Consider the following 23,481-nt stretch of genomic DNA (forward strand, 5'->3'; position numbering starts at 1 on the left):
CCGCGCCGGGGCTGAGCCCGAGGCGCCGCCCCCCCTTCCCCTTCCCGCTGCGGGGCTCCGCGCCCCCGCCCGCCTAGCTCCGCGTTCCCCCCCCTCCCCGGCCGCGGCCGCCTCCCCGGGGGCGGCGGGAGGAAGCCGGGGCGTGGGGCTCCGGCGCCCAGGGCGACCCCAAGATGGCTGGAGGAGGCGGCGGGGGCGGGCGCGGGGGGCTGTGCTGAGCGGCCCCGCCGGGACGGGACGGCTCGGCTCGGCTCGGCTCGGCTCGGGCTCGCCTGGCCCCGCAGCCCCTCCGCAGAGCCTCGCTGGGCAGGCGGAGGAAGTGGCTCCCGGGAGCGGGGTTGTTCTGGTGACTTTATTTATAATTTCTTTTTTTAAATACCCTTTTTTTTTAAATTAATTTATTTTTATTTTATTTTATTTTTAACGCGCTCCCGGTCTCCGTTCTCAGCCGGGCAGCTCAAGATGGCTGAGAGCTGACTCGGCTCTCCCGGAACCGCTCGCTCCGGCCGGCTCCTCCCGGCTGCCCGCCGCCGCCTCGCCCCTTCCCGGCGGGGCCGCGCCGGGGAAGGCAGCGCTCCGCCGCCGGCTCGGGCGCCGTCCGAAGCATTGTTACCGTCGGGGGCTTGCGACCCCCGGGCCGGCCATGAGAGCGGGCTAGGACGGACCCTGCGGGCGCATTTTTCCCCCCAGCCCTGGTGGGAAGTGAGAGCAGGTTGATTTGGGGTCCGCGGGGCTCAGAACCCCCCGTGGCAAAGCCCGTCCCCTCTCCCATCCCTCTCCGGGAGCGTTGGAGGAGCTGGGCGGGCTGTGCTGGGCTGGCGTTTGCTCTGAATGACCGAGCTCTCCCATTCAAGACCTCGTAATCTCGAAGCAGGCGAGAGAGCTTTTTTTTCTTCTCTCTTTTTTTTTTTTTTTTCCTGTCTTGTCTTTTTTCCCCTGTTCCTTTTTTTCCCCTGCTGCTCCTCCGATTTAGAAGCAAATCTCGGGGGCCGCAGAGAGAATTCGTTTTTCCGCCATCGTCATCGTCGCTATTATTATTATTTTTTTAATCTTCCTCCTTTTCCCGTTTTGGATCTTAACCCTTTGATCTGTTTCCTTTAAAAGACTCTGATTCCCAACTCCCATCAGGGGGAGAGGGAGGAGAAATACAGGGAAGGGGAAAAAAAAGCTCGAGCGAGTCGCTGCCCTCAGCTGTTGGCCAGGTTTGGTGGGGGACAAAAGTCCCTTTAAAATATTGAATGTCAGTTGCAAACCTAAGAAAAGAAAAATCTGATCCGGAGCGCTAAATTTAGGAGCTTTATATGGAACTTGGACTCTGCTGCTGGATTTTGTATGGATTTTTTTCAACCTTTGGTAAGTTTCAGTTCACCTTCTGGGGTAAAAAGGAGCAAATGGCTTTTAGCGGGGCACTTTGGGCTGTAAGTCCAACAGAATCATGTTGGGGTTTTTTGACCATTTGCGTTGTTTTTTTAACGAAGCGATGGGGACGTTGCGTTTTCTTGCCGGATATTCCTAGAGTGCTGCTCTGTGGCTTATTTTATCCCCGATTTTAAAATCTGCTGCGGTTTATTATTTATGGCGTGTGCTGCGGGGAGGGGGGAGCCTGTCCGTTCACCCTCAGCCTTCCCCTTTCAGGGAGGACAGACCCCGGCGTCCGCCCCTAGACCGCACTGAGCGACCGAAGCGGCTGGGGGGAAGCGTCGACAGAGCTGCCGGCAGAGATGGCCGAGAATTGGAAGAACTGCTTCGAAGAGGAGCTCATCTGCCCCATTTGCCTGCATGTCTTTGTGGAGCCGGTCCAGCTGCCCTGCAAGCACAACTTCTGCCGGGGCTGCATCGGGGAGGCGTGGGCCAAGGAGTCGGGCTTGGTGCGGTGCCCGGAGTGCAACCAGGCCTACAACCAGAAGCCCAACCTGGAGAAGAACCTGAAGCTCACCAACATCGTGGAGAAGTTCAACTCCCTCAACCTGGAGAAGCCCCCCTCAGTCCTGCACTGCGTCTTCTGCCGCCGCGGCCCGCCGCTGCCGGCCCAGAAGATCTGTTTGAGGTGCGAGGCTCCGTGCTGCCAGTCCCACGTCCAGACCCACCTGCAGCAGCCCTCCACGGCCCGGGGGCATCTCCTGGTGGAGGCGGAGGACGTGAGGGCCTGGAGCTGCCCCCAGCACAACGCCTACCGCCTGTACCACTGCGAGGCCGAGCAGGTGGCCGTCTGCCAGTTCTGCTGCTACTACAGCGGGGCCCACCAGGGACACTCGGTGTGCGACGTGGAGATCCGCCGCAATGAGATCCGGGTGAGTCCAGCCATCCGGATCACTCGGGTTTGCCCAGCCTGGGGACCACCCAGCTGCCCTCTTCCCTGCCGTGTCTGTTCCCCTGTGTTTGTGTAGGACCTACATAAAATCCATCCTGGCAGTGCTCCTCCTTCTGCCTGGGGTCCCCTGTGGCAGACATGTTGGGTGGCCTCCCAGCCAAGCAGTGACGGAGCCCGTGGGTGCCAGGGGGACTCCCCGGGGAAGGTGTCTGTGATGGGGGCCTTTGTAGCTGTTGAGCTGTGGGACCTACAGCCCCTTGGGTGTGCACTGTGTAGGGAAGGGTTGCAGTCTTGAGCCAGGGGCATTTGGAGGGGCCGTCTGCCAGGTTTGTGCCGGGCTATGCAGCTGTTTGGGGGAAGGCAGAACAGCTGCCTGCAGCCGAGGTCGAGTCATCCTAAAATTGGGGTTCCTGGGAGGACAAAGCGGCTGCAGGAGCAGACCCTGTCCATTGAAAGGCCTGTGAATGTCAAACTGCCTGCTCTTCCCTCTGCCTCCCACTGGGGCCGGTGGCCGCCATCCTCTTCCCCCTGGCAATGGAAGAGCTTCGTGTCAGAGACCCGTGACGTGTCAGAGACCCATGACGTCTCACTGGTGGGGATTCAGTCTTGGGGTTTGGCCAAATAATGTGTTTTTTTATTAGGGGGCACAGGGCTGCCTCTCTCCCTAGAGCAGTTTGGGCTCTTGTCCTGGATTCGAGGGAAAGCGGGTCTGCGTTTTGCTCTTGGCCAGGCCATCTGGCAGGAGCTTTCACCCCTGGCTCCCCACCCTCCAGTTCTGGCGGGCATTTACCAGCCCTGCGGCCAGCCCTGCCGTGACCCTTCTACCACCTTCCCCCTTTTCAGGGTTGCCCCTCCGCTCCCCCTCCGACCCTTCGAAAGAGGCTCGGCGCTTGTCTGCCGAATAAATATTTAACAATGAATTGAATGGTGATTACTGTAAAATGGGGATGATTTCCTGTGTATTTTAATGTTGCCAAAATGAGTCACCATTTAGCAATAAAAAAACCCGAAGAAGTCATAAATAAAAATTGCAGTATAATTACTTTCCAATTGGATGGCCAGGCCTGGGAGTGGGGCGGGGGGGTGCAGCTCTGTATAGAGAGGAGCCAGCCTGAGCTCACAAGAAGGTTATTTTCCTCTCCAGGTTTTTTGGGGGAAAACCAGCGACCTCTGCGGAGGTGCCAGCAGCTCCGCCACACACGCTGGAAGGGGAAAGACCCAGTCAGTCTTTTGGAGAAGTGCTTTTCTGCTTCTATTTATAGGGAGTCATTTTGGTTTCCCTCTGCCAGGGTGGGGAGCCACCTCGGGAGGGCTGTGCAGGGCTGGGATGGGGTTCTCATGTGCATCTCCCAGGAGCCTTAGCCAGGGACCGAAACTATTTTTCCAGGTCCTTTTCCAGGACACTTTGATCTCATTTATTCCCGCTCTTGCTGCCTGTTTTTTTTGTTGTTGCTGCCGTTGTTATGGCTGGATGCTCGCCGCTTCTTGCGGATGCACACTGCTAATGACCTGGCAGAAATCTGCCACTGCCTAGGCTGGATTTTGGCCCTGGCTTGAAATTTTAGGATATGTGGCCAGACACCAAAAGTGTTAGACGGTTGTGTCGTAGAGCCATGGAATTATTTTGTGACCTTGGCCAAATCCCTCGGTACCTCCATCGCCACGTTATCTTAATTTCCTTTCTCTGTGATGATAAGCTTGTCTCTTCCCGCTGGGCGCGTGGCTCCGTTGGGTGCACAGAGTCTGGGTCAATGAAGGACAGCACCAAGCTGGGGGACGGTGTGCCCAAAGGATCCTCTCTATAGTTGAATCAGTTCTTCCATAAAGTGACTGGAGTAGGGATGAGCCCCTGAGAAAAGCACCCAGCAGGTTGCCAGCCCTTGCTCCATGGCCGTGGCTAGGTCTCTGGCTGAAAGCTGCCGGTTGCCAGCCAGCAAGGAAGGTGGCCTCGCCTCGTTGGCTCCCGAATTAGGGTGCATGAGCTCAGCTGGTGACGGCTTCCCGCCTGCGGGAGCCAGGCCCGGGATTCCTGGCTGCTTGCTCACCCTGCAGCGGCGGTGAGCCGCACTTGGAGCATCCCGAGAAAAGATGGACTGGGACTGGGGGGCAGATGAGTAACGCTGGGCTTGGGAGGTCCGGGGGAGGCCTCATTGTGAGAGGTTTGTTCCATGTGTGGCTTGTGTTCAGAAAGCCGTTAATTGAGAAATGAGTCAAAGTTGGGAGGATCGGAGCCCTGACCTTGGTGCGGGGGACTCGCAAGTGTGGGGGTTGCAACATCAACTCGCTGTGGAGGGGATGTCCCACATGGTCCAGAGGAGGGACCGGAGCCTGCAAACATGCTCCCCATAAACTCTGCTTTTTTAGCATTTATTCCTCTGGCTGTGTGGCCAACCTGCTTCAAAGGGCACCTTACCCCTGGTTACAGACCGGTTTGAAGGGGAAAAGCGGCTCAAAACTCCTTGGGGACAGCACCAGCACTTTGTCAGCTGGTGCTGTCCCCACTGCAGTTGTGGCAGAAGTGCTCTGACTGGGTGAAGGGGGCTGGAGGTGGGTGTCTGCCAGAGGAAGGGGGGTGTCTGTGCAGGGTTTGCCTCAAGCAGAACATGCGCCTGGTGGGTTTGGAGGAAGGACCCTGCTCAGCTTAGGTGCTGCACAAACCCACAGAGCCCTGGCTCGGAATTAGTTGAACTCCACGGTGCAACTGTAATACAAACAGTAAATAAAATATGTGGTTAATCTTTCTTTCGTGGGTGTATAAAGCGCTTACCTCCCCTTCCCCCCGTGAGATGTTTTCTCCTTTGTTTCCTGTTTTTGTAGCGCTTAAAGAGGAGGGGGGGGAAGAAAAGCCAACAAGGCACCCTCTTTTCTTTTTTTTCTTTTTTCTTTTTTTTTCTTTTTTTTTTTTTTTTTTTTTTTTTTTTTTTTTTTTTTTTTTTTTTTTTTTTTGCTTCTTCTCATTTTGTTTGTGTCAAGGTCTCAAAATGAAACAGTTTTTCTTCCATCTTTGCCTTTGCTGCCCCAGCCACGTGCCTCCTGCGTGCACAGGGGAACCTGCTTCTAAGGCTGAAAAAGAAAGTTGCTCCAGTGCGAGGTTGATGTATTGCTTTTTCTTTTTTCTCCATTCAAAAAGGGGGAAAATACATTGCTGGGAATGGAGTATGGGTAAGAAGTCAGCAGTCAGGGAAAGAGACTCACTTGGGGGGTATTACCATGGTTGCCCTGCCTTTGTGTGGGACACAGTTGATTGAGGCCAGGTACATCTGAGCTCACTCAGAGGTTTCCCAACTGCCTCTCCTCAGCTAGAGGTGCCACCAGTGGAAAAGGGCTTGGGTAGAGAGACTCTGCTTCTGTTTTGTTTTGGGGGAAGGAGATAAATTTCTCCCTGTTTGAGCTTCCTAGAAATCCCTTCACATTCTGAAGATCTCTGGTGGCTTTGAACATTAAGCGGGAGAAAATGCATTGTGGTGCTGAGACCTGGAGGAAAGCATTGGGAATCCTCCTGCAGGTGTGTAGGAACAGCATCCAGCACTGTCCACAGAGCAGTGCATGTTTAGCAAATCCAGGGGGACAGGGACCGGGCTGCTGACTCCATCTGCAACTCAGTGGGTTTGGGCTTTCTTTTTTGGCAGCACCCCACATAAAGCCAACTCATGTGCTTTCTAAATTACGAGAACAAGAAAAAGTGAGTGCTTGGTAGGAGCACAGGAAGAGATGGATGTCAAATCTGTACCAGAAATTCTGATTCTTTGCCAGCTTTGGCCACCACAAAGTCCCATGTGGCATCCCTATGCTGTCATCGGTGCCAGGGATGTTTTGCTGGGACCAAGGCAGTCCCACTCGTGGGGAAGCTTGATATCAGCTTCACTGCCAGCCTTCTGGCATGAGCTGCTCTAGGTTGTTTTACTCTGAAACAGGTTTGGTAACTTGTGATGGACTGGATTTTTACAGGCTTACTTATTTTCCAGATGACTTGTTTATGAGGAGCACGGCACGCAGCTCACTGCAGGCATTGTGAGTACAAGTGCCCAAGTGCTTGAGTGCTAATTTAGCTCTCGTGGCTGTAGGTGGTGTGGCTGGTGCCTGGCAGGCGTTTGCTGTGGCACTCTTTGAGCATACCCGGTCCCCAGACAACTTTTGCAGCAGGTCCTACAAAGCAGGAGTTGTGCAGCTTCTCCCTGTGCCTGCCATCTGAACGTCCAGCAGCACCCCCGAGCTGAACTGCCAGCCCAGCCCAAGGGTTAGGTCAGCCTAACCCAGGTCTTTCCTTCCCTGGCTTTGCTTATGCCCTAATTCCTGCCCAGGGGCCTCAGGAATATGGTACTGTGCTCCTAAATGTGGCTGATCATTGTGCCCTGGGATGCTGTCAGTTGGTCACGCTGCCATGATGAGCACTGACTTCTTGGGCCTTGGGCAGTGGCAGAAATCCCAGCACCCACCTAGCCTGGCTTCCGAGCTCCGTGCCACTCACCACATCGATCTGTCAGGCTTTGCTGCTCAGTGTTGTCAGGGACAGCAGATTTCAGTTCAACCCGTAGCATCCTGAGCTGCCCTAGAGAGGTCTGGGCGGGCTGAGCCACTCTGCTGCAAACCCCTCTGGGTTTGCTGGCCAAGCAGCAGTGGGTATCCTGGCAGTCCCAGATCTTTGGCTGAACTGGAGCAGTCTCCTGCCTCCGCAGGGTTTGGATTACGGGCTTTTCCCCGCTGCTTTCCTGCTAAGCTTGAACATTTTCTGTGCCCTTAGCCCATCAGGTTGCCCGTGGTTGGTTGCTCCAGACCTGCAGCTGCAAGTCTTTTGTGTAGAGTCAATCCGAGAAGTGACAGCAGAGATGGAGGATGTGGGAGCCAGCCTGGTGGGTTGGGTGGGAGGGAGGAGACTTGTGTGGAGGGGACAGCCTTGGTGAAGGAGTAGGACAGGGGCTGCTGTGGAGAATGCTCTCTTCCCATAGGGGACAATGCAGTGCGGATAGGAGCTGTCGGAGAGTGAGGTGGAAAGAGGAGAGATAAGGAAAGGTTCACCTGAGGACCTTGAGCTGCTTTGCAAGGAATAGCAACAATATTTAGCCTAGGCTTACAGCCCTGCTCACCAGACTGCCCTGGCCTACCTAGAGCTTTCCACCTTGAAGCCCTCCCTGGGCAGTGACTTCAAATGAGCCCCTGAGACGGAGGTGTCTTGGTCTGGTCTCTGGACTAGGAGGTCTAAGCCCAGCTTTGTCTGATGATGAAGGCATAATGAACTTAGCCCAGACCTTTGTTTAATCTAAATCTATCGCGTGATACTTATGTGAGCGTCATGTGTCTGCTGGCATGGAGGTGATCAGCGTGCTGTTCTCCTCCAGCCCATGAGCATGATGGAGAGGGAGAAATAGGAGAGGCATGAGCTGCAGTGGGACACCCTGGACTTCTCACCACCCCTCAGCCTCGTGCCTCACACGAGGGAGTCTGGGTGAGCCCTGCAAGGAATGCACAAGCCCCAGGAGTCTCCTTCCCTTCTTCTCCCCTCCCCTTGCTCCAACAAAGCACTGTTCTCAAGGTCTCACGCGTGCTCATCCAGGACTGGTCCTGCCAGAGGGGCATCCACAGCCTCTCTGCTGCTTTGGTCTTTGCCTCTGGAGCCAAGGAGTTGCCTCTGTCCCCATCTGAGCGGGAGGAGCAGAAGAGGGGCTGGCGAAGGGGGTGGGAGGAGAAGGCAGATTTCCATGTCTCACAAAGGGCACAAGCGATCAGATTCGTGCAACTGCCCAAGAATAAAGAGGCTCTTACAGTGCTGGCTGCCCTGACCTCTCTCCTCTCTGCTCCAGAGGACAGCGTGTGACCACACAGGGATTTCTTAGCTGTACTTGGGAGGCGGGCAGCGGGCTTTCTATCCCCAGAGCTGTCTGCAGCTTGCCTTGCAGCATATTGGCCTATTTTTTGCTCGTTACCTATCTGTTTACTGGAAATCTTGGTACATGGTGATAATTTCTTCTTTTCTTCTCTTTAATTTCATGTAATTGTTTTGGGTTTTTTTTTTCAATCTGACACTGAAATAGGGCTGAGAGCAGCAGTGCTTCCAGAGCAGGGACAAAAGTAACCAGGAAACACAGGGCAAGAGAGGAGGGATCGACACCGAAACAATGAAATAGCCAAGCAAGGAAAGACTGAATGCTCAATAGCACAAGCCTTTGCAGAAATGCCTGGCTAGTGCAGCATTTTATAATCAGCTTCTGTGCAGGGCTGGCCTGCAACAGTAGTGTGATGGGGGAGGAATGCTTTGAATTAGCTGGATGCCAGAATTAATTCTGTCAGAATTCAAATGTACATGTATGTACGGATTTATAAATAAACACTTGGAGCAAGATTTTGCTTTGCCACACAGGCTTCGGGGCAGAATCTGGTCTGGCCTGGCTTTTTTGCTTTAAAAAAAAATAAAATGCTATGGATCTAGGCTAGGTTCTGGTGACTTTGTCAACTTCTTGCATTTATCAGCAGCCTGTAGGCTGAGGAGATGCTGGTCAGGTTGAAGTAAGGGGGATGGCACAGAGGACTCAGAGCTGCTGAGCTTGCTTGCAGTGATAGCCAATTTCCTGCAATGAACCTCTGTTTGCTGGAAGAGAGGGTGAGGCAGATGCTGGGGGACTGGTGGGGAGTTGTGAAATTTGCAGGACCAGGGATGTCCTGCCCTTCCCTTTCCTCCATGGAAGGACAGAGGCAGCTACCCCTCCTTTTCCTGGGAGAGCTACATCCAGCATACTTGGGAATGGGAGGAGGAGATGTCTGGTCCCCAGTATGGAGGGAGGGATGGTTATTTACAGGCATGAGAGACTGGATGCACGCAAAACTTTTTACATATGTCCCCCAGATGAACTCAAGGAAGAGGTTCTCAGTCCTAGCTCCTTTCTGATAAGGACAGCTTCAGCCTGTTCTCACCAGGGCATCACGGTTGTCCTTCTTCTGTCTTGTGATTCTCTTGTGATGGTAACATGAGCAGAAGTTCCCAGCTCAGCGCGGTGCCCTACACTCTGCAGCGGTGCTGTTGCACTCCAAGTCATCTGTTTGCTGAGATGATGTACCAGAACTGTTAAAAAAACCCTAAAACATGAATTAATGTAATTTCTCTGTTTCTTACCCCTACTTTTCCTTTTTCAGTTTCTTGCTGTGTGGATGCTTTGATGGGGGGGCTGTCTCTGGAGTGGGCTGGGAAGAGCCGAGCTGTGGATGGCTCCAGATGAGGCAGTTGGCAGGCAGTGATGTTCCGGATGGCTGTGTCTCTCTGAAATATGAGTAAACATTGTCAGAGCAGCCGACTATATGATCTGAGGCTTTGGGAGGGCTGATCTGCCTTTTCTTCCCTCCACCCATCTCTCCCTGTTCAGGATCCCCCATTTGCTCGGCGTCACCCAGTTCTCCTCTCCCTGCCTGGGAGACCTGGAAGCTTCATCCTAGAACTGTAGCTTTGGAGAAAGGGAAGAAAAATCCTGCATGTCCTAATGGAGGCAGTGTCTTCCCTTGCCATACGACAGCTTAATCTAAACCCTCATTTGAGCCACTTATTGTGTGGCTTTAAAACCCCATCCCCTGGAAACTAGTCTCCCACCCCCTTCCCTCCCAGTCAGTCCTGGTCGGTGGAGCCGAGCTGCAGGGTCTGGTGCTGGGCCACACGCAGACACAGATCGATCACACTGGGGGGTGGGTTGATATTTCTGTGGCAATGGTTTTTATTGCTGGTTGCGGTTGTTGGGTTGTTGGTAAGTCGGGGGGGTTGGTGTGCACTGTAATGGGCTTGTGCGTGTGGCAAGGGGAGAGGGTAATGTGATTGCGTCCTTCTGCTCATTATCCTCTTGCTACAAGGGGGGGCCGCATCCCTCTCCCCATCTGAATCCATGTGGAGCTGCCGCCTCTGCGGTGGGAGCAGGTTTTCCCTGCAGGTGAACTCCTCTGCGCTCAGACAAAGGGCTGGGGGTGCCGGTGCCTCCCTTTGTTCTTTTCCTGTCCTGGTGCACCCGCCTCTGACGGCAAAAAGCCCCTTGAAGCGTGCCTCTCAAATGGATGGAGCGGAATAAATGTGCTGCGAGGTCTCTGTCCCCCTCACAGACCCTTTGGGGACAGTGCGGGGGCGGGTGCTGCGCTCCCCCTTCCCTCTGGTATTGTGCTAGCCCTTTAGTGATGGGGGTGGCCAGATCCAGGAGGGAATTATTGCAGCTCTCCTGCCACAGCTGCACTGTTGTGACTGGGTGGCTGAGGCCTGCGAGCTCTGTTTTGGTCAGAGGTAGTTTGGCTGTAGGGGGTGGGGATGGAGCCTGCCCCCATCAAGGGAATGAGAGCACATCTGGGGGCTGTTTTCCTGCCTCTGGCTGCTGGCATCCTGCACAACAGGGCATCTGGGCAGGGAACTGGAAATAATGCCTGCTGTGAAGACCACCCCTTTCCAAATGCATCTCCCAAGCATTTAAGTCCAGCAGGTAAAACCAAGGCCGGTCCTCCAGCTAAGGAATTTGTAGCTTTCTACTTAAAACAGGGGAGATAAAGATAATTTTAATCTCTGCAACAATCTAAAGTCTGGATGGGGAGGCCAGGGTATTACCCTAATTGAGAGGTAAGCAGAGATGGGGAGACCTGCTAGGAGTCCAGAAGTCCATGGCCTTGTGGGGAAGCAATCCTGGAGACTGGAGCTTGCTTTACTGATGGTGGTACCTTGCAGAGCATGGACCCTGCTAGCTGCCTCTATCCAGGCACTTCCTCCCCTGGTCCTCCCCAAGGCTGATTCCTGCTACAATCTATGAATGCACATGGTATTAATCTCTATTTACCAAAGTGCTTTTCAGCAATATGATAAATTATAACAAGGTGAAGAGCAAAAACAAAACCTTCCTCTCTCTCTGCATTAAAACTGCCCACTGGAGCCTTCCTCAGGAAATATTCCTCCTTCCCAAAACACAAGGCCTGGCTTCACAGGAGAGAAAAACAGGAGGCATCTGAAAAGACAGCCTTCGTATGCATGCTGCATGCAGTAACTATTGACAAAGGCATTTGAGGAAAACCTTGTGCTTCCCAAACAGTGGAGGCTGGGAGCGTCTGTCAGTTTGGGTGGGGGAAGGAGGTATCCAGGGGAAGGGGAGCCCATCAGCCCATCTCTTCTGGGTCTGGTGGAGGGAGCAGACATTGACGTTTTGAAGGTCAAGCAAAAGTCATGAGCTGGCCCTGTGGCAGCTGTGCTGGCTGGCAGGTAAGGAGAAGCCACCAGAAAGCCACGATAGCTGCCTGCTTTTTCTGTGGGTACAGTCTCACCAGGGAATGAAGAGCTACTGTTGTTGGTCCTTTCTGCTCTAGAAAATGGCAGTGGGTCACAGCTAGAAATGGCTTCTCTGGTTGTACGCTGACTGCTGGCGCTGCTTCCCCAGTCCCTGTGCAGTTCTCAGCACATCCCATAACATTTGTGTCTCCACCGCATCCTCTTCGAAAGAGGATAATGAAACTGGAAGGGGGAAGCAGGGCACACTAGAGGCACCTTGGACTGCCAAGCTTGAGGAAGCAATGCTGGTCTGCCAGAGACCTGAGGAGCTGGATTTTTGAGTCAGAAAATGAAATGCCAGGTAGGCAGAAAGACACCTTATGTGAGGACGGAAACTGAGCGTCAAATATGGCTCACGTGAATCAGCAGGATTGGAGTTGTGCAGAGCAGTTCCCCTGGCTCCCTGGGAGGATGGAGCTGACTGGGATCTGAGCTGTCGAGCTCTGATGGCCGAGTCAAACACAGAAGATAAATGATACTTCAGGGGCCTGAGATCAATAATGTCAAAGACTGGTCTGTAATCGGGTGAGATTAAAAACCAATGACAGGCCTTCTCCTAGGAGCACAAGTCAGCACGTTGAAGGAGAGCAGCAGGGTTTGCTCCTTTACAGTTATTCCCTGGTGGTGCCCACATCCAAAATCCACCTTCCCTGGCTGCCCTCTGCAATATCGGTGATTTCCCTTTCAATCAACATCGACCACATCCTGCAGGTCCCCTACAGCCAAGCCCTCTTCACTGGTCCCTGTGCAGCTGGCCCAGAGTGCTCCTGTCCTTGAGAGGGTGGCTGAGTTGGAGATAAAAGCAATGTGGTCTGGTGCTGGGCACCAGCCTCTTTCAGTGCCTTGGGGTGAGCTGGGACTGCAAGAGGTAGGAGGAGAGGAGATGCTGAAGCAGGAGGTCATATTGGTGCTGTGGGTACTGTGATAGGCCATGTTTTGAAAAATGCTTGGCTTTGGGGAGCATACTGGGGAGAGGAGTTTGGGAAATGAGGGCTGCTGATTACTCTTGCCTTGGTCCTCAATATATTATTTTTATCTGTATTTATCAGTTATTGGGTACCATGAGTATTTAGCCACCCATGAATAGGAGACAGGTGGGGTACACGCTCGTGCTGATTTTGGGGGTGCTGATGTTAGATCTCATCATAGAAGTGTTTTTTCTCCTGGTTGGGTGCTAAGCAGGGAGCTGTGTCCCCTGGTTGGCAACAGCCACAGCCTGGCATGGAGAAAATGGAAGTGATTTATTTGCAGGAGCAAATTAAAATAAACTTGAGTCCCTTCTTTTCAGTGTATTCTTAAAAGGGGTGCACAGGGTGCAGGGCAGGGCCATGCTGTGGCTCCTGTGAAGGGCACTAGGAAATACCATGTTGCCTCTCTTTTCTGGGTGCAAGGGCAATTGAAGTAGAAGAGGCCATGTTGTCTCCTGCTGCTGCCCCTTTTGCACACACAAGGAGCTGTAGATGCCGTTTGCCTTTGCCCCGGGCTCCTCTTCCCCTTCCTCCCCACTCCCCCACCCCTTCCCCGCCAGGAAGCCTGGCCTTTGTGTGAAGTGATGCCTCCTGACATCAGCCGGGCGCACAATTTCCTGCACAGCGGGGAGGGTGAGCGGGCAAGGAGAGGGGTGCCACGTTGCCCAGGATGTGATGCATGGTCTGCTCTTGCTGGAGCGCAGGGTGGCAGCACCCCCGGGGTGGCTGTGTGCCCATCTGGGATCCTGTGGGGAGATGGCTGTCCCCAGCCTTACTGGTATGGTGATTTGCTGAGCTTTGCCTGCTTGTGCTGTTCTGCCAGAAAACACCACACCAGTGTGTTGCTTTTTGCTGCCTAAGATTCTGATTGCTTCAGTGGCATCTTTGTGGGACCCCTCGAGGGATGCATTGTTGGGCTTTAGGTAGCTGAAGTGTGACCAGCACTGGATGCAGGGTCTTGCTCTGGGGTTGGCATTGCAGTGCCATGGAGCAAAGGTGGAGGGGCTCAACAGCAAGGCAGGGCCAGGGCTGCGCCAGAGCTCTGGGAGCATCCTGCAGTCCATGCAGAAACGTTGCTTCTGAAAGGGCAGGTTGCAGGTCAGCGGCAAGGGGATTTGTGGGGTGTGGGCTCTTGGCTTCTCCTTGAAGGGGGGCTAGTGCAGCACATGGGAATTGGCCAAGTGCCTGCCAACAGGAAGCCACTACTGGCACCTTGCCAGGAGTCTGGGGGCCTTGCATCACTTAATTTGAGATGTGTTTACTGGGGGATGGCATTTTGCTGCTGGCTGGCTGGAAACTACAGGTCCCAGCATGCTCCCTCGCGTGTCACCCAGAAGGAGCGTGGTACCGCAGGGTTTGTGGTCTCAGTGCTTGCCACTTTGGGGTTTTGCTGTAACTGGGAAGGGCTCTGATTCAGCATTGCTGGGCACATCCAGGCTGCAAGACATGAGGCTTGTCTCTGCCTCCTGTTTTCCTATCCTGCCACCCACTTGCTCAATGCAAGACCAGGTTGTCCTTTTTATATCACCAGGCTGGGGAGGGGATCTGGTCCTATTCTTACTCATTTGCAACGTAAATATTTTGGTCCCGAATACGTTGCTGGGAGCTGGGTGTCACGTTGAGGAGCATGATTCATTCATGCTGTTGCTGCTTGGAGCACAATGAGGCAGCCCTGGGACAGGTCCCAAAGATTTCCTGTGATCGTGGCTGGTGGGGAATTTGGGACGTCACGTTCGAGTAAGTCAGAGCACTTTTTGCACATTTCCTGCAAGCCAGGAGTACTGTGCCATGCCTAGTGCATTCGGGACTTGCCATCCCCAAAATGTGGTCGTTGTGGGTGGCTTGCATTTCCAGGGGGAGAAATAATGAAGAGCAAGGCTGAGCTCCAGTTCTTGCCTTCTCCAGTTGCTGGTGTGCAGAAAAGGTTGCTGGGTGTAGGGCTTTGTGCTGGGTCCCAGCCAATCTAAGAAATAAAGGTACAAAGCAATGCAAGAAAAAATCCTGCTTCACATCAAGGAGACTCAGGCAGAGTTTCTCCAGTGGGACCAGAGCATCCCTGTGTGTTTTAGAGGGATGTGGGACAACCTGAGGTGAGACGCTGGGCAGACGGGCCAGAGCAGTGGAAGATGCCCCTCCATCCCACGCTTCCACTGGCAGTGCTATGCTGCCAGGAGGGACATTTCCTGTCCCACTTTGGTCACTGGTGCAGGATGGGCTGCACCCTCCACCCCAAGACTGGTTCCCTCCATCCCCCCATGTGTCACTTTGTCCTCCCCATGCTGCTGAGAGCCAGGTGTGGGCAGCGCCCAGATTCGTTCTGGCATCCTTCGTTAGACACTGTTTGTTCATGCTGCATTTTTCTTTTTGCTGGCTTGTTTGGACACGCACTGGTACATTCACGGCACTCAGGCAGTAACGTGAGTCTCTTTCCCATTAGGAAAGGGGCCAGGATTTGGGGGGGCTGGGAGGGTGGCTTAAGCAGTAGTTTTTGAGATATTTCCTTCTGCTGCCACACCCTGCATGAAAGAGCAATATCCGCGGCTTCAGCTGCTATCGCAGGGCTCTGAACGTCTCTCTTTTAATATAGATTGGTATCATTTTGCATTTTAAAGTAAAAACACGCTGCAAGCTGCAGACAGCTGTCGGTTGGCAGCTTTGTTTGAACATCTGGTATTGCTGGGCTGCTGTTCAGCGCGATCTAACTATGGGATTCATAAAGATTATAATCCGGGCTTTCAGATTCTCAACAACCACCTCACCCAAAAAAAAAAAAAAAAAAAAAAAAAAAAAAAAATTGATAAGAGAAAAAACCCAACAGGGAGGCAATGGAGGGTCCTTGGTGTTCTGCAGACTGTGGTCATGGTCACTGAGGTGGATGGACTCGCTGTACCTTTCCTTGGCTGCCCACAGGTGCTGACAGGCTGCTTCCAGCCTGCAAAATGCCAGGCACTGGGGAACTGTAGAAGTGCGAAGTCTTTTCCCTGCTTCTGTTTTTTCCAGCTTGTGTGCTGAATCTGGTCTCATACTCCTCTGGGTGGTGTCTGGCGCTGGTGAGCTGAAGCAGCAGATTCTGCTGTGGCTTTCAGTAGATGTTTCTAACAGTTGTCTGCAGCAACAGGACTTGGTTTCTTTTTCTTTAAAGTAAATGATGGAGGAGCCAAGGCTCACAGTAAACATCTTGGCATGTCAAAACCTCATTTCCAAGAGAAATTGAGTCCGCTTTTCTTGAAGCAACTGAAAGGTTGAGATAGCCACCTCTGTAAGCCCCATCCATCCTTCTGCGAGTCAGGCACTTTCCTTGGCACCTTTGAGAATTAAGCGACCTCTAAGCCCCTAACGAGTTTTATAAATCTTGTTAGTTGATCTGCATTTTTGCAAAGCTCTTTGAATCCAGCCTATTGGTGCATAAGTCACCTTGACTTTCCTCAAGGCTTTGACTCCCAATTCACTTTCAGGCTCCATTTGTCAGTTGGAGGTGCACAAAAACGTCCCCCTTATCTTTATTAGAGAAAAAAAAAGCTGCCTGGAGAAATGTAGCTGCACTTTAGTTGGTGCAGGCCAGTAATAGACGTGCATATAAACCTGTTCTGTCCTTGTTTGTGTTGATTTAACTTACCAGTACAAATTAAAATAGCCTTGAGCGGTTGGAAGTTTAACTAGATCAGTTGGGAGGAAAAAAAAGAAAATCATGGCCTTTAAATCAAAGGAGGGTTTTCTTTCTAGTGCTGCCTGAGTCTGGAGAGGTGCCTTGTGCAGCTGGACCCCTTGTCTTTGGCTCACCAAATGAGACACTGATGGGGCACGTGGCTGCAGGTCATTGCCAGCGGTCTCATGGCCAGGTCGTGGGTACACGTGGGTATTGCTGCTGCTGCTCTGCCCCTCAGAGGTATCTGAGCTCCCCATAAAACCTGTTTATGCTTCCAGATCCTCATGCCAGTCTCCCTCCAGAGCAAAAACTAGAAATCAAGGGGGTGGGAAGGCAAAGAGGCTGTTGTTCAGAGCTTCCCATGGCGGGACTCAGCCGGGTGAGTGCAGAGTGGAGGTCTTTGGGCAGGGGAGAGGCTGCTCAGCCTGCAGTGGGAGCAAGGGTGGAAGAGGCTGGCTGTGTTTCACCCCTGCAGGGAGGGAAAAGGCTCTGAGATCACACAGGCCAGCTGGATCCTGAGTCCAAGATGTTTATTTGGAAGGGGGAGTGAGGGTTTCTCAATTTTGCAGGGCTTGCAGATGGGGGTAGGTTTGCTGCCAAGCAATAGGATGGGTCTTTGCAGGATGGCTCCTTAGTAAGGCAAGCCATTCCCCCAGCCACAGTTTGGGAACAACTGTCTGAGACCATGAGATTTTGTCACATTGGGAAGATCTTGGAATTCAACAGAGCTAGACGAGACTGGGACAGCAGCAGATCGAGGCAGGACTGGGGGTGCTGCCAAAGCCTGTTGAATTTTTTATGGGGGTTGTAGGAGGAGCAACTAAGAAATGATATGTCAGAGCAATAGGTCTTGTGTGAGGACTTTGTGATTCAGCTGAGTTTCAGCACTGAGTGATCTCCCTTTGCTGCCCAGACTGCCACCACTGGAGCTGGCAGAGCGCTTCTGAGAGCCAGCGGGGGGAGATGATCCCACCAAAGACAGACTGCTCTTTTTTTTCTGGATGGATTTTTTATCTGTGTCTGTGGTTGGGAAGGGGCAGATGTATGAAAACAGACATGAGGGAGAAAAGGATTGTAGGGCCCCCCTAATGTCCATATAAATTGATTGAAGCATTTGAGAAACCACAAGCACAGAGTGTGCTGAAGGCAGAAAGGGCAGGACTTATTACATGATCTTTTAGGCTCTGAAAAACTGTGAAATCTGGTGAATCCCACTCAATACAGTGGGATTTTATTTTCCAGATTTTATTTTCTGGCATGGCGGGGATGAAACACAAGGCAATGCTGATCATGTGGACCGGTTGTGCTCCAGGTGTTGGTGTCAGTCTGAGCTCCCAAGTGGCTGGAAACAGTTGCTCAAGGCACTTGGGTCTGGGTGTCTGAAACCTTCTGGATGTCACAAACCCCTCCACTTTCCCTGCAGTCTCCCAGTGCTGGTGCTCCTGAGCTGGTTAGTCAAAGGGCATTTGGTGCTGGGAGGGCAGGTTTATGCCAGGGCCTGCAGCCAGAGCCCTGTGCTGGAGATAGCTTACCAGCAGGATGAATTTTGACACTAATTTATAAGCAGCCCTAAACATGTACATTTTCCCCCTAAAACTGAAAGAGGTGGGGAAAAGAGCTCCTCCCCTGCATCCCTGGGGGCAAAGACGACCTTGTCCTTCACAAACACAGAGCTGAGCCCTGTGACTCCTCCTGGCTCTCCTCACTCCCAGGTGAAGGTGGCCTGTGCTGTCCCCCCACCAAAAGCTGGCTGGGGTGGGCTGTTGGCCGGTGTTCGCACCCAGGCCTGGGTGGGAATCTCTTCTCCCTCCCTTCCCAGCAGACAGAAAAGAAATTTCTTGAGTTCCTCACTGCCCGAAGGGCCTGGTCCTGCCTGCAGCCCCAGCCCTCAGAGGTGGTCTTTCCATCTTGCACCTGCACCACCCAAATGCATCTGCTGTCCTGTGGCATTGGGACACACTGTGGCAGCATTTTCCCTGATGAGATGCTGTCTCTCCTGGCAGGTACGGGGCATGAAGTGGCTCTACTGGCCAGGTCACTAGTGAGACTCCCCAAGGCTCAGTTTTGAGACCAGTCTTGTTTAATACTAGGAAAGCTCTATAGAGAGATCTGGACAGACGGAATCGATGGGCCAAGGCCAGTTGTATGAGGTTTAACAAAGTGGAGTGCTGGATCCTGCACTTGGATCACAACAACCCCACACAGTGCTACAGGCTGGGGGGCAGAGTGGCTGGAAAGCTGCCAAGCAGAAAAGGACCTGGGGATGATGAGCCAGCAGTTGCCCAGGTGGCCAAGAAGCCAGTGGCATCCTGGCTTGTATAGCAGTACCGTGGCCAGCAGGACCAGGACTGTGATCACTTCCCTGTACTCAGCACAGTACCTCAAATCCCATGTTCAGTTTTGGACCCCTTACTGACAGAAAAATGCTGAGGTGCTGGAGTGAGTCCAGAGAAGAGCTACAGAGCTGGTGAAGGGTCTGGAGCACAAGTCCTGTGAGGAGTGGCTGAGGGAGCTGGGGGTGTTTAGCCTGGAGAAAAGGAGGCTCAGGGAGACCTTATCACTCTCTACAACTACCTGAAAGAAGGGTGTGTGTAGCAAGGTAGGGATGGGCCTCTTCTTCCAGACAACAAGTAACAAGACGAGGACAAACCTCAAGCCGTGCTATGGAGGGTTTGTGTTGGGCATCAGGAAGAATTTCTTCACTGAAAGGAAGGTTAAGCATTAGAATGGGCTGCCCAGGGAGATTGTGGCGTCACCATCCCTGGAAGTGTTCAAGAAATTGCTGGACCTGGCCATTAGTGCCAATGGTTTAGTTGACAAGTGGTGTTCAGTCAAAGGTTGAAGTCAAAGATCTTGGAAGTGTTTTCCAATCTTAATGATTTTATGATTCTATGATTCTATCACCAAGGCTCATCTTTGTCCTGTGGAGCCAGCAGCATCAGTCATGACTCGCCTGGCTGCATGCTCGGCATGCAAACTAGCTTCTTGTCCTGGTATTCATCTTCCTGGGGCATTTCCAGCTCCTTTTTTCCTCTTCTGCACATGTTGTGAGTGAGTCTTGAGCCCCAGATCTGGCACAGGCAGTTTGCCCTGCTTTCACTGCCTCTAGTTGTTCTTTGCATGGAAGGAACCTCTGTTTTGAAGGGTACATCACCCATACTGGACATCCAGTATGAGAAAGGTTCCTTCTTCCAAGACTTGCAGGGCTGCTGGTAGAGAGGTGATGTGTCTCGAGCCACTGGCCTTATCTCTCTGCTCCTTAATCTCCCTTATCCTCCTTTTCCTCTCAAAGCAAATATTCATCCCTACTCCAAGGACACTGACAGTAGTGGCAGCTGGCCATGGCTTGAAGTTGGGGTCTAAAAACTATAGTAGAGCCCCAGCCTTGTTCCCCTATTTGTGTGAGAGGCACAGCATGAAGTAACTCCTGTGGCTGCAATGTGCAGGGGGATGCACAGAGGCCCAGGAAGGTGAATTAGCATTCTCAAGATCCTCCTGAAGGTTGCTTTCTGACAGACAATAGGTCCCCATTTCCTGGCCTCCTGCTGCTGGCCCCATGCAATACAATGCCTTGGATTTTCTCCTTATTAACAAGTTCTTCCTTTCTGCTAAGTGTAAGCATGGGAAAGAGCTGTCCCAGGCTGCAGGCACCGGCACAGCCCTTTGGTGGCCCAGGAGCTGCTCTGGTACAGGGATGTCCAGAGAAATATGGTCTGCCATGCCAGCTGTCCTGGGATGCTCCAGGAGCCAGGCCCGACCTGGTTCTGCTAAGCAGTCATGAGTCATGGCTCCGTGGGAGCATCCAGCTGCTGTGTGCCAGTTGTTCTGCAGGGATGCCCTGTGCTGGGGTGGGCACAGGAGGTGGGACATGGGGCTGTGCCTGGGGGGTAGCCACTGGAGATGGAACATGGGTCTAAACCTGATGGTTTCTTCTCCAGGGAAGGCTCAGAGACCAGGCGGCATCTCACAGGGTGATATGGACAAGAAGGAGGCATCCTTGCCCGCTCCAGCATGAGAACAGGGTAGAGAGCTGCTCTTGCAAGAGGCACCTGTACATCCTCTTCCCCCAAGCTGGAGCTGATTATTTGGCCTTCAGCCCTTTCCTACAAAGCACCAGTTCTCCGGGTGCTCAGGGGTCCCTCAGTGCTGCAAAGGGGATCTCTTTGGTGCCTGTTCACTGCATGGCTGCTACTTCCATCCCTTCCTAGCAAGGACAGCTATTAATATCTCAGGCTGTTCCCCTCCCCTCTTCCTTCCCCTGTTGAGGATAAACCAGCCCGATCTCTGCACAGGGAGCACTGTGAGAAAAGCCAAAGCCTGGAGCACTGTGTGTGCTCCGGGCTGGCCAGGGGAGGCAGGACCTCGTGCTCTGGCTGGAGACCTTCCCTTCTGCCTGGTGCTTACTGTAAATGTGTGCAAGATGAAACCCCAAGCAGAAAGCATTTCCTTCCTGCCTCTTTAAGTGGATCAACCTACTGCGAGTGTTCTGAGGGCTGGGGGGAGTTTGAAAGAGCTGGTTTTGCCTGGGTCTGGTCAGCAGGAGGCCACCAGCAGGGTGGGAGGGATGCTCCAGGGCTTTGGGCTGTGGCAGTGCATGGTGCGTGATCTCATGATTTGAGATCTTGTTTTTGGGGGCAGTAGGGTGCTGTGCCCCAGATGTGCACAGTGTCAGGATTCTGATATGTTAGCAGGTGGCGTGACACTTTCAGGAGGGATGAAAATAGCTCATCACATGGGTTTTTCTCGGAAAACAGTCCAGCTGACAGTGGAGCGGGGCTGGGGAGAGGGAAGCCTGTGTGTGGGAGGCCTGGGGAGGCAAAGGTTGCACTCGCCTCCTTGGTCCAGGGATTTTGGTGCATTAAAATTCAGTCACTGTGACTTCAGGCCCGTCTCCAGCAACGTGCTGGGACGTGTGTCTCAATGGGGGCTCTTGATCCCGGTCCCTGGGCTGAGCTGCAGGTGTCTGGAGCCATTCCCGCTGCAGGCATCTGCCCTTTGCAGCTTCCTCGCTCCGGTTCCACCTTCCTCCTCCTCCTCCTCACCCTTCCTGCCCCTCATGCTCCAAGCTGCTCCCTCCGTTCTTGCTTTCCGGTGACTGCAAACAATGTCCTTATTCACTCCGTGGCTGGGATTTGGCGGCGAGGGGAAGGTCTGGGCGCAGAGGAGGAGGAAGGAGAGAGGCAGAGAAGTGAGTGTGCCTGTCCTGGGCCAGCTGTCCAGCTGTGGTTAAAGGTGCTCTGTGGGGCAGGCTGGCTCTCTGCTCCCCCAGTTTCCTACAGGAATGAGGGCTGTGCACTCCTGTGGTTTGTCCACCTGCCCTGCTGTAGTACCCTCCAAACCCACAGCCAGTTTCAGCAGAGTTTATTGGGAATTAGCATCCTGCAAGCATCCCACAGGTCAGGGTGTGGGCACTCGTTTGCTCTTGCAAGGTGAATGGCCCTGAAGGATGCACAGTGCCCATTAGACATCAAGAGAAGCTGCATGAGCTCCGTTTGCCCTGTGAACACAGTAAGGCTTTTCACTGCTCCAGCTCTTGTTTAAAACCACAGCAGCTCAGCAGGTCATGGGGCACAGCTCTGCCTCTGGTGAAGCTGCCAGGCTCCTTCCTGATCCTGCTGGGAACTGGGCAGGGGCTGGTGAGCCCTCGAGCCCCCAGGGAAGGGGTGCCAGAAGTTCTCCCCTGCCAGCTCTCCCTGGGAGGCACACAAGGGCCCTGACCAGCCTCAGAGAACACAAAACCTGGGGCATGCTGTGGGATTTTGCTGCCCTAATGCTGGCCCCTGGGCAATGGGCTTCTGGGGGCTGCAAAGAGGGGATGAGGGGAGTGCTGGGCCTCAGGCAGGGCAGGGCCATAATCCACTGTTCCTGTGACCACAGGCTTAGCTCTGCCCTTTGGGAGAGGACAGTGTTGAGATCAGCCCAAGACAAGTCAGGGGAAATATCTTGCCCACAGATTTCTCCCGCCTGGGAGGTCTTGGGTGGGTGTGAGCTCCTTCCTACACCCCAGTGCCCCCATTTACAGTGGAAGTTTTCTCAGCTGTTTGAGCTGGACCCGTGTGTGTAACACATCTGAGGCTTGTGGTGCTGCAGCCATGCAGTGGCTCTTGGGTGAGAAGCATAGATGCCCTGTATCATCAGAGCTGCTAAACTCTTTATTACTGTCTTCCTGTCTTGTGGCCACAGGCATTTAATGTTGCAGAAATTCCTTGTTGGAACTGCCCTGTTCCCCAGCAGACATATCCCTATGCCCTTCCTGGCAGGGTGGATGTGTCCCATGCTGAGGTGGCCACTGGGAGCTGGGGTCAGTGCTTAGTCGTCTGCACCTTACTGCCCCTCTGACCAGGGCATGCAGTAAGGTGCAGGCACGGTGAAGCAGGCAGGGTGTGGTTTCCCTGGTGGTGGTTTCCTCCCAGCAAGTGCTGTGGATAGCAATGGTCAGCAAGCCTTCCCCCAGCACAGTCCCACGGGGACCAGCTGTGTGCATCCTCCCTGCAACGAGACTTTGCAGTGCTTGCTTTGCTTCCTGCAGAGATGTCCCTCCAAGCAGTGTTTCAGTCCCAATGTATGACCTTGGGACCCCAAACCCATCTGACTTGCCACAATTGCTGCTCAAAAATCACCCTCCTCTGCCTGCACGGGAGGAGTGCACCCTCGCTCCTGAAGGGATGATAGTGTCCCTTCCTTTGTCCTTCCACCTTTGGTGGTGCAGCTCCCTTGCAGAGTTGATGCCCACGGCGTGTTCGCAAGCTCCCCGTATGGGCTCAGCCCTTTTGTACCCACACTTCATTTTTCTCCATGAGGAGGGGGGAGATTTTGTTCATCTCCTGCAGAATAAGCTGGTGTCCTTGAACTAGCCCAGTCTCACTGGGGCCTACAGGGTCATGGTGGACCAGCCACTTACCCCAGCCACCGATTAATTTATTAATTAATGAGATGAATTTGCTCTCAGCTGGTGTTGGAATAAAAAGCATTTTTAGTATGCGTTTCGCAAACTGGCGACGTGTCTCGGAAAAGACAAACTGGGATCAGAGTTGCGCACAGCCTGGGAAGGGTGCCTGTACGGAGGGAGCCTCGGTTCTCCCAGCATCAAGGTCATGCATGAAATATGAGAAATTACCCCGAGAAATTCTGATCCTGGAGGAGGAGGAGTTCATGACTTCAGAAATGCCAGATTTGGGAGGGGATGGAAGGGGAAGGGATATATTTTCCTTTTCAAAATACCTAAGGAATTCAGCCTGTGCTGCACAGACAATGAGATTTTGCCCCTCGGTGCCAGAAGGGGTACTTC

General features: G+C 53.3%; 1 protein-coding gene across 1 annotated transcript in view; it reads left to right on the forward strand.

Moving 5' to 3' along the window:
• The first annotated feature begins 420 nt into the window (after positions 1 to 420).
• The window catches only part of TRIM8 (tripartite motif containing 8), a 30,204-nt gene continuing 7,143 nt past the window's right edge, over positions 421 to 23,481 (forward strand). The window contains exons 1-2 of the mRNA XM_041415903.1: positions 421 to 1,353; positions 1,636 to 2,291. Of these exons, the coding sequence (XP_041271837.1) occupies positions 1,722 to 2,291 (570 nt within the window). The 5' untranslated portion in view covers positions 421 to 1,353; positions 1,636 to 1,721. The remainder of the gene's footprint in view (positions 1,354 to 1,635; positions 2,292 to 23,481) is intronic.

Source organism: Onychostruthus taczanowskii, unplaced genomic scaffold (genome assembly GCF_017590055.1).
Source record: "Onychostruthus taczanowskii isolate IOZ18803 unplaced genomic scaffold, ASM1759005v1 scaffold5, whole genome shotgun sequence".
Lineage (NCBI taxonomy): Eukaryota > Metazoa > Chordata > Aves > Passeriformes > Passeridae > Onychostruthus > Onychostruthus taczanowskii.